This window comes from Chenopodium album, chromosome 24, assembly GCF_948465745.1.
Source record: "Chenopodium album chromosome 24, dcCheAlbu1.1, whole genome shotgun sequence".
NCBI classification, from domain to species: Eukaryota; Viridiplantae; Streptophyta; class Magnoliopsida; order Caryophyllales; family Amaranthaceae; genus Chenopodium; species Chenopodium album.
The window spans coordinates 4202726-4213251 of NC_137857.1; the positions used below are offsets into that span (position 1 = coordinate 4202726).

Consider the following 10526-nt stretch of genomic DNA (forward strand, 5'->3'; position numbering starts at 1 on the left):
ATAGAGCGAGTACAAGATTATCACTTGATTAACTGATATACTTTGTGCACAAACATGTGATGCTCTCAAACCTCCATGATGGTCACTAGCTTCCGCGCTATATTGAGTGTTACTCGCATTTTAACCATCAGGCTACATCCTAAAATACTTCGACGATCAAATTTACCAACAATGTTGCAAAAGATACTAACAAGAGTAACAACAATTATAAGGATAATATGAAGTAATTTATAAAAACTCAAAAACAATTGTCTGCTCAAATTTTCAGCCGTGGATAATTCTATAGAACAATAGCATTACATCAACCTGAATGCCTCATGACACACAACTTGATGTTTTTGCTACATACATGAATGGATTCGCGTTCTGGATTTATTAAGCAACGATTGAAGACAACTAAATACAGTTCTTAGAAGAAAGTTGCCTCCAAGATCAAGCAATGCGCTGTAGACGTAGATACTCAGGAAAAATGCATCAGTACATAACCCAGCGCAATCCAGAACAGGATAATGATACAAATGAGAGATTGAACAATTTTTACAAGGTTGATCTAGACATATAAGATGTATAGACATAGATATGTAGCACAAACTCACACAATCTTTGACAGATTTCATTTGGCTCGTCGACGACAACTACCTTTAAGGCTTCGAGTAACTTCTTCGATGAAATTTATTTTCAGCGCTTTGGGTACCATCTTTTATTATTCCTATAATGTAATACACAAAAATCAGATAAGGTAAACTCTGTTATTCACTGCCTGCTCATATAATATCCTCCATCCTATGGGTACTACACTAGTAACAGAACAGAAAGATATGGTTTTAAGTAGACTGGAATGTACCGTACCATCATTTGGTTTCCATATGATGTGATCCAGTTTAGCACAAAAGAACTTGTAGAACTGCAAACCAAGAACATAAAAGGAGATCTTAGAAATTTGCCAATTTACTTTGGTGCCAATGTATGCAGCATTGCAGTCTTGCCCACAACTATGTAAACTAGAAAAGAGGTTATAATTATTAATAGGAGCTAACCTTGTGGTATTCAAGGGTGTCACCAGCGGCTCTCCGAACATCAACCATGAAAAGTGAGGGAGCAACTTCATAGACCTGAAAGACAGAAATTTTTGAATTGAAAAACAATTAGGATTTCATGGGGCATAGCTCAAGTGTCCGACACCAAATTTTATTTGTGAACTACCTCTACCACCACAGCAAACTGTCCCGCCTTATTAGCAGATATTCCTTCAAGTCTTGTCTACAGAAACCAACGAAAGAATAAGGTTAGGGCTCAAATAGTTCAGGATATAATCAAATAGACCACACCTAGATAACAAAGGAAACAAAGACAAGAAACCATTAAGCTAATTGACCTTAAATTCAATATTAATAAGGTAGAATAAAAACAGCAGGAGAAAAACGTGCCCAATTCGCTGAAGAAAATATCTCACAGGACTGAGATCGAGTTAATTTGTGTAAAAGAAAAGGCACTCCAATCCTTATCAGACAGCTGAAGCAACACTCTGATTCAGCATAGAATGTTTGCAAGTGCCATATATATCAAGCTGTCACCAAGCTTACATTAAATGATAAGAAAATCTATAGCAGAAAGATGAAAAGGAGATTACATTAAAGGACATGAAGTGCTCAATAAATGAGAACCTAGAAAAAGCTAAGATCAAACTTCATCATGAAAACCTTTCATAAGACACTCAAAATTTTATAGCAAAAACTTTGGATTGATTTTGCATCTTTTCTTGTAAGACGGATTAATCAAAGACTCATGTTTCAAAGGTTCTGAAGATGGCAATCATCTACCTTATTGCTGAAAAATGCCAAATCATGCATGGTAACAGGCAAGTATTCATCTCCCTGCAGGCCCTTTATTATAATATGCAGTATTCTCAGTCCCAATGGTGCTTTTTGAAGGTCCTTGAATCTTCCATGAAATGGACAAATCCTAATTTTGTCAGAAGATTTTATAATCTTAAGGGGATACTCCAGCTCCCCCTGCTTTCACTCATTCCCAATTCATCCAACAGTAGGTCCCTGTCTTCAATATTCAGAAATATTTAATCCCTTAGAAAGAACCTTCACAGATTAGATCCTCGTCAAGGGTATCATCACTCATTTTAGCGTTGTTCAGCTAGTTAACAGCAGAAATGCCTCAAAGACTCCGACAACAGATGTTGGGTATCCTTAATTAGTAGCATGTTGCCTTGATATCCTAACCACAGCAAGCCACATCCTCACAAGAGGCGAGAACATATGAAGAATAAGTAACCCCAGAGGCCCAGAATCAGAAATTCTGTTGTCAGAGAAGCAACTCTGGTTTAAGACTAGTTGATCTGATGGAAAAGAGCTTAGAGGCCTGACCTTTCACCAAACTTTACAAAAAAGAAATGAAACGAAGACTAACAAACTAAAAGTTGTGGGTTAATTGACAATTGTCTGAAAAAAGGCTTGGTAAATATTCCTTATCCTAAAATTAAAAAAAAAAAAAATATTACGTAAGTTATAATAAACTTTCTAGCTGCTACACATGTCAGAAAGGATGACCAAATTTTCAAATGAATAAACATGTTTCAATTAGAAAGTTCTAGGCAATTTTCTATCCATCTAGAAAATAAGTCACCAACGACTCTATCAGCGGGCATAATTCTCAACACATGAATTCAATACCATATTCAAGAACTATGGTATACAAGGTAAAGCATCTTTCAAAAAAAAAAAAAAAAAAAAAAAATAAATAAATAATAATAAAAAAAAGGGGGTAAAGCAAAAGGACAAAAAATTGACCATACAAGCTGCATACGATCACAGTTCAAATGGAGAGCACAATAAGATGAATGCAGAAATTAAGATGCACACCTTGTAGTTACGTGTATGGACCTTGAGACCCATTGATTCAGCAACAGTTTCAATGGTTGAAATGATGGTCTTTGGAGATTCTTTCGAAACAAAGCGAGTTTGCCTCTTCACATAATCCTTTAAAAAATCAAGGGTAAAATGTCCATGAAGTAAGCAAACTAAGGACCAACTTTTAAGCAGGCACTAAGTATTTACCTATTACCATGACATGGAATTAACTCTAGCAATGTATAGTTAGTAATACAGTGCTAATACTGCTAAAAGCCAGCAATAAAGAAAATAGATAAACATAAAATAAAAATCAATGTGCATCACTGCAACCAACTGCATCTTTCTTTCTATCAGCAAAAGTCAATATAAATGTAATTAAGATTTGAGATGGTTATACCTGACGTCTGTCAAATAAGGCTGACAGATTCAGACCTTGAGACAAGGTAATCATCTCAAATGCGTTCATTATCATGGGGCCTCTCTCCAGGTGCCTAGCTTGCTCAGTTACAAAATGGTCCTGCAGTGTAGTGCCCAAGGAAACTTATTGTAAGTCACAGAATCAGGTTAACAACAAAGGCAGAAATAAACTGCAACATCACAACTACAGCAGAAAAGCAGTAACAAGCATTAATCAGTTTCTAACGGCTCAAGGCACAATGGGCAGACATGAGGCATACGCTTCATCAAAGTGATAATAAAGCATTTTGTCGAGGAAGACTACAGACGTATGCACTGTAATACTTCCTCTGTACTCTTTGATCTTATACCATTCAGATACTCTACTTTCTCTATTTTTGGCGATTTATACTTTAGGAAAAATAGTCATGTGAGATCTTGTTAAATAAAAGTATGTTTTCGAAATACATAGTTTTTAGATTTTTTACTTATCGATTATTATATAATGGTTGAAAATATACACTAGCAAACTGAAAATGGAAGTGTTTCATCCAGAATACTGAAGTATTAGGAAATTAAATGGAAACAAGGATATCAAGGGCAAGACCCCCTCAAAAAAAAGGGCAAGACTCTGACCTCAATGTCATCAAAAGCAGCACGAATATCATCCAAGTTAACTTCTACTTCCACACATTGTCGAGCAGGAATGTAATTCATTGGAAACCATGGGTCATTTCTAATTTCCTCAATTGAAATACGCTGTATCATCAAAGAAACAGAATAAGATGAAGTAGCATGGCAAATTTATCAGCCCAACTTATTTCAGGCTTCATAATCTGACATCAGCTCACTCATAATATATATTCATTTTTATATCAAATATAATTGAAATTTATTGAAAAATATTGTTATTTAGAACATTAAGGACTTGAAAAATATTATAAATTATTATTTTATCTTATACTTCGTATATCAATATATACAGTTTAGTTTCACTGATTTGTATTCTATTTAATGAAATATTGATATATTAGATGTAGAAATTAAAGCTTTCAATATTTAAAAAAAAAAAAAAAATGTAATCTCTCTACTAGAAGTAAACACTTACTTTACAGTTTTTTTTTTTTTTTTTTTTTTTTTCAATTAGCTGGGCTCAGCAATGGATGACATAGTAAGCATGGGGCACTTGTATGCTGAGAGCAATAAATGTATTTGATTATGAATCACGATACTGGTCCTGGCAGTGTGACTAGATAAAAGATAAATACCTAATTTTGATCACTAGGTGGTACTAAGGTGATATATACTTACAGTGTTAGGATTAGGGTCAAGCATCTTTTCAATCAATGATTTTGCACCTGGTGAAAACCAGAATGGGCAAGAAAATGTGGCAGAATTTATCTGCAGGTACACCAAGGAAACAATAAGATATTAATGACTAATTAATTTAAAGGGAAAAACTGTCAATGCACAAAAAAATCGTTCATAGTAACTGCATATACCAATAGATTTGAATTACAAATGAGTTAATCAATGTCTTAAGAGAAAGATATGCATAAGTCATACAGATATACAATAGGACCTCTCAATGTTCAGAGTCAATTATAGAGGCAGTGTACACAGAACTAAAATGAGCATTTAGTCACCAAAAATATGGAAGTCCAAGAGTGATCAAGGAACTCAATCTCTTCCACATCAGCTAGAGCTAATTCAATCTTCTCCTTCACTAAAACTGATCGGATCTCACTTTTCTATATTTCAATACAGCTTGCCTGGTGAAGAGAATGTAAATCTTCAGAAAAGGCTAAAATCATGTTGTAATTGACGTCAGATTGAAGGAATAAGGGAAATTTTAGGCACCTGAAACCCTACAACAGCCTAATAACAAGAATTTTATGATGCACTAACTGGCATAAATTGTTTTTGATTATTGCAGCTGCAACATATTGATGGTATAAGTGAAGGCATTCAAAAGGTCAAGAACAAAGTAAATTAAGCAAGATAAAGACACAAGAATTCAAGAAGGAAAATTCCTTTAAGAATGAAATACCTATGAGAAAGATCAAGTTGTTTCCTACAGTACTAATCAGTGAACGTTACAAATGATCAATTAAATGTCTACAAAGATCATCTCTCAATAGGCTTCTCAAAATGTCAAGCATAAACCCTCTGAAATCCCCTAACAACTATTTATATGAAAAACAAAAGGAGCAGAATTCCTAAGAGATTTGCACTAATAGTCTAATACCCAGACCCCTGTACCCCGTACAGACCTCTTTAAACCCTCTTCCCCCCGGTTCGGACAATCAGTGAAAATTCAACCTTTTGCCTCCCGTGCCTCCCTGTCCCCTAAAACACATCATATATAGATCAATGTTGGCAACAATTACAACAGCAGCCTAGTATACTTCCCACGTTAGTCTGATCTAGAACAATAACAGAAATCTTCAGGGTAGTATTAATAGTGAAAGTCAACCAGGATAGGAGACAAAAACAGGGAAATGGTTCACTATAGTCTTCAAGTTCATGAAAATTCCAATACCGTCACAAAAGGAATTTGGATCAGCTAAACAGTTAGAAAACTTCGACTTCTGGAAGCATAAACTCAAGCCAAAGGCAGCTTCTGAAAAGAATAAGTCAACCATAACATACTTCTGAAGGTTGGATAAAGATACTGAGTCGAGCATACCAATAAAAAACCTCATATAGGAATATTTTATTAAAAAAAATACATAAATAAAAACCTTAAACAAGCACAGGTACAGTGAGAGACAAAATGTTCCAGGGATAAGAAATAACACTGTTAAAGCATCAACTCCATAGTGTTCAAAGTGAAGTTCTAGATTAGAAAAACCAATACAAACTGATCACCTTTTTGTACAAGGATGAAAGGTCCGTTTCTTCGAAAGGGAGATACCCGGCTAGAAGGACATAAAGGACGACTCCACAAGACCAAATATCTGCAGCAGCACCATCATATCCTTGGCCGTTCAGAACCTAAGATTTATGCAGAAAATGACAAGGATAACAGACAAATGAATCATCAAATTGTTTATCAAATTGTCTTGCAAGCATTAACTGGAAAGTGTTACTAGCCTTTCACAGAAGAATATTTCAAAATCTTCATTTTAACAGTTCAAAGAGATAAACACAAAGGCAGTAGTAGTAATAGCATCAGGATCCATGCCATTACTTTATATATTTAGTCATAGGTAAATCAATCCTCCATACATAACTATCATCATAGTAACTTCTGTCACTTACTCACCTCACTTCCCCTGCTCCCCTCTCATGAGTCTCATATAGAACTAACCTAATTTTCTCTCATTTCTCTACAAAATTACCCCCACCAATATGCCCCAGTAACCATTCGTTAGGAGCATTGATGATTATAATTATAATAAAAAAAGTATGTACACAGATAATTTTTACGCTATCATTAATTTCTTCTGAGATACTGATATACAATCCCATTAATAATGTATCATCGATAATCACCCAAGTCATGACTCGATCATACAGCTTTATAATAATAAAAAAGGATGGTATAACATTTGTGGCTCTTTAGTTAACAATGAGTGTGTTTATAATTATTTGAGAGTAGTTATAGGCCTCTCTAATGGCTATGTTTCACAAATCACTAACACAACATATTCATTTGTCACATTTTTACACAAACTACAGAGCATTACAATAAAATTTTTTTTTTTTAGTCTACAGTATGCTTTCAGGAATCTCATCATTGATCACCAAAACTGAATTTCAGTAACTTTAAAGTATTAAACACGGTGTCAAATAAGAGTATAGTATGTGCAGGAGAGAACACAACGATTACGATGGTAATTGATACATTACCTCAGGTGCAACATAGTTAGGAGTGCCACATGTGGTGTGAAGAAGATGAACTCCCTGATGTATAAACAAAATTATCAGTAAAAGCTATACAGCAGGACAACAGAAGGAATAAATAAATAAATATATAAAAATAAATCAAGGCAAATAGACTTGATAATGCTTACTTTTTGTGGTAAGGCACTGAGCCCAAAATCAGAAACCTTCAAATTTTCACGTGCGTCAAGGAGAAGGTTTTCTGGCTAGATAATGCAGGGTTTTGGGAAGAAAAAAAAAGGATCAAAATATGCAGTCATATAATACTTTTAAGAATATGAACAATAAAAGATATCGACATAGATCTTGAGAAAACAGCAGAAAAAGTTCTTCATAGATATATATATTAATCAATGTGAAGCAATAACATGCATATACCTTCAAATCTCGGTGGTAAACACCCTTCTTATGACAATGAGAGATTGCATCGATAAGCTGTTGAAAGTATTTCCTAGACTCCATTTCAGACAGCTTACCTTTGTGAACCTATAAGCTTAATACAAGGGCAACAATAAATAACAGCAAACTAATTAGTCAGAATTGATACACAATGATGAAGCTACTGTGAGGTGAATTCTACCGATCTTCATCAAAAAAGTCATCCATGGAATTTGAATGGGTTAATCTTTCAAGTTTTAGCAATGGCATAGCCTTACAATTTTATCAAATAGCTCTCCACCAGGCACAAATTCCAAAATTATGTATATCTTTGTCTTGCTAGCTAAAACCTTCACGTGTGGAAAGAACATCAGTGAGAGCATGAACAAGAGAATCCCTTAAAAAGTCCTAACCATATAAAATTTTAGCTGAATGAGCACATACCTCATGTAATCTGACAATGAAAGGATGTCGAACAATCTTCATTATAGATATCTCGCGTCTAATCTGCAAAATAATAAAAGACATTTGAAATCCAGCAGATTGAGACACCAACTACGTGGCTGATCCTAAAGTTCAAAGCCCAATTCTAAGATAGGAGATGTGCAACTCCACTCAGCAAATTGATAGCTGTTTAACTGATGGGAAAAATTTAAAAAAAAAAGAAAAAAGAAAAAGGAGACATCATATACTTGATGTCCACAAGCCATAACCAGAACATGGAACTTTAAAGTAAAATCAATGGTGCTCCTCCCACTCACATAGCTAAAAAGCAAGAGCTTACTCCATATTGCGAAATCTTCTCTTGGGTTGCTCCCCAAAGTATTCTAGACACTTTTTAAAAGTTTTTGGTAACCTCGACAATTTTATTTGCATTCTTTGCCAACATTGTATAAACCTTCAAATAGTTTGCAAGCTGAAAAAAGAGCATGATTCCGATAGCATAGGACAATTTTCCCAACTAACATATAGCCTCAAGATCACTAGACACTTACTATCCATTTGGTTACAGGTAATAAATGACATTACTGGATAATCGATTTGCATGCCAAAGGAATTTCGGCTAATATCCATGGTAATGAAACTTTACTCTCAATATACATAATCCTATCTAAATCATCGTTCACATACCACCACTTGAAGATGTGGCATTAAGTAGAAATGGAAAGTTATGGAGAATTACATAAACTTGTACATGGAATTGAATTGCCATAAACATTAGTAAATTATTCTCCCATAAACTCACTAAAATTCCAGTCTTTATTATCGTCTACCAAACTGGCCATAACATAAATTCCACAACTTAAACACTCCATCTCATCTAGGCCATCAATTCCCCAACTTCCCTTATGGATTGAAACTTGGAAGGTCCTTGGCCACCTTGGGTCACATCAATATCGCCCCGAGTGGCCGGGTCCTATTCAATTGATGAGTCGTTTAAGCCGGTTTGGGGCATATTCAAGTCTATAGTCACATGGCACAACATGGTGAACATACAATCACGTTAATCATCAGGTCGTGTGAGGCGAATTTCGATACGAGTCAGTTTTACCACGTCTACTTAACAAACACAATACCAAAAATAAACTAACTGTGCAAAAATCTAGTAAATCACTAAATAGTACTAGACTACTAGTAATAGTTATTCAATATCTAATACAGTACAAGTATTACACCAACAAGAAAAAAGGAGGAAGATTAAAACCTGATCAACCATCCTATGCTTAAGAATGGTAGTTTTAGCCAAAATTTTGACTGCAACACTTTCTCCAGTTTCTGTGTTGATCGCAAACTTAACCTTAGCAAAGTTCCCTTCTCCAACCGTCTTTCCCAATTCATACTTCCCTACTCTCCTCGTCGTCGCCATTTTCTCTCTCCTCTCTCTCACCTCATCACCATCGAAAACTACGAATAATTCGACCTAAATTTGCGGATTTCCAGGTGATCGGAACCCTAATTTTTCACAATTGAGAAAGAAATTAGGTGAATTATAGGATTAATTGGAATAAATTACTCAACAAATTAGCAATTTGTTGATGAACAAAGGAGAATTTCTATTGGAAATTCGCCGGAAAAAGGAAGGGAATGAAGATTGAGGAGAGAGAAAATTAACGGTGAGAAATTTAGAGAACGGAGTTTTTGCAAATGGAGTGATGAGCTCCGGGCAAATAGTTGATGGTCTATTAGAGGAGACAACTGGGTAATTAGCAATGCATCCTCCATTTTAATTCTTCTGGTTTTTGAGATGGAAGTAATAGGTGTACCTTGACACGTTGACAACCTCTATTACACATTCGGGTATACAATATACGAGTACTCTATGCAAGTACGAGTATTATGTTAAAGCTTACAAAGAGTTACTAACTTACGAGTATAAAGAAAAATAATGTTTACATTAGGAATTTCCCTCGTGAGGAGGGGCTTCCTAATGTTTATTTCTTCTTACCTTTTCAAATAATAAATAAATAAAGGAAAATAATGTTGATGGTATTGACTATTGATCAATTGATAATGAGTTTTGGTTACCATTTTCACAAGCTTATCAAGTAAATATAATGCCAATTTTGGCATCCACGTACGTAGATAAGTACATTGTAATTATATTTAGGATCTTGCTAATGAGTGTCCCGAGGCGTTAATAATTATATTGGTTAAAATAGGGACTATTCTGAATTATTTAAATTGAGCTGAACTGAACTGAACAGAACTGATTGGAGTAGAATTGAACTGAACTGAACTGAATAAAGCTGAAATGAATTGTTTATGAGAGAAGGAAATTAAGATTTGAACTGAACTAAACTTATTAGAGCTGAACTGAAATTAAGCTGAGGAGAACAAGTCCATAATATTACGTTAGGAATGCATGACAAAATCACGCATCGTTAAGAGTAATTAATGTTGGTTTTGCTCTAACATTTTCACTTTTAATTCTCTTATCTGACACCCCGGGGGCGCTCATTAGCTTTTGCCTTAGACCATCTCTAATGTTGAGACTTGAGG

General features: G+C 34.8%; 1 protein-coding gene across 2 annotated transcripts; it reads right to left on the reverse strand.

Annotated features, from left to right (window-relative positions):
- Nucleotides 1–219: 219 nt before the first annotated feature.
- On the reverse strand, nt 220–9728 carry LOC145610035 (CBL-interacting serine/threonine-protein kinase 24-like). Of its 2 annotated transcripts, XM_081665277.1 has the most exons (15): nt 9232–9728; nt 7971–8033; nt 7805–7876; nt 7527–7634; nt 7280–7354; nt 7116–7169; nt 6132–6257; nt 4572–4661; nt 3897–4019; nt 3262–3381; nt 2874–2990; nt 1204–1260; nt 1038–1112; nt 850–904; nt 220–709 (listed from the first exon to the last, which is right to left on the reverse strand). In XM_081665277.1, exons 1-15 carry the CDS (start codon nt 9391–9393, stop codon nt 642–644), a joined length of 1365 nt encoding a protein of 454 aa, XP_081521403.1. In that variant the 5' UTR covers nt 9394–9728; the 3' UTR covers nt 220–641. The 2 variants fall into 2 exon arrangements, with proteins under 2 accessions (XP_081521403.1, XP_081521404.1); XM_081665278.1 differs by lacking the exon at nt 7805–7876.
- Nucleotides 9729–10526: the final 798 nt, after the last annotated feature.

Excerpts from the sequence above, each read along its gene's own strand:
- LOC145610035 (XM_081665277.1), bottom strand. The coding sequence starts at position 9,393 with ATGGCGACGACGAGGAGAGTAGGGAAGTATGAATTGGGAAAGACGGTT. Across the intron at positions 1,113-1,203 it reads AGTTTGCTGTGGTGGTAGAG|GTCTATGAAGTTGCTCCCTC; the intron begins GTAGTTCACAAA and ends TCTGTCTTTCAG. Across the intron at positions 710-849 it reads CATATGGAAACCAAATGATG|GAATAATAAAAGATGGTACC; the intron begins GTACGGTACATT and ends ATTACATTATAG.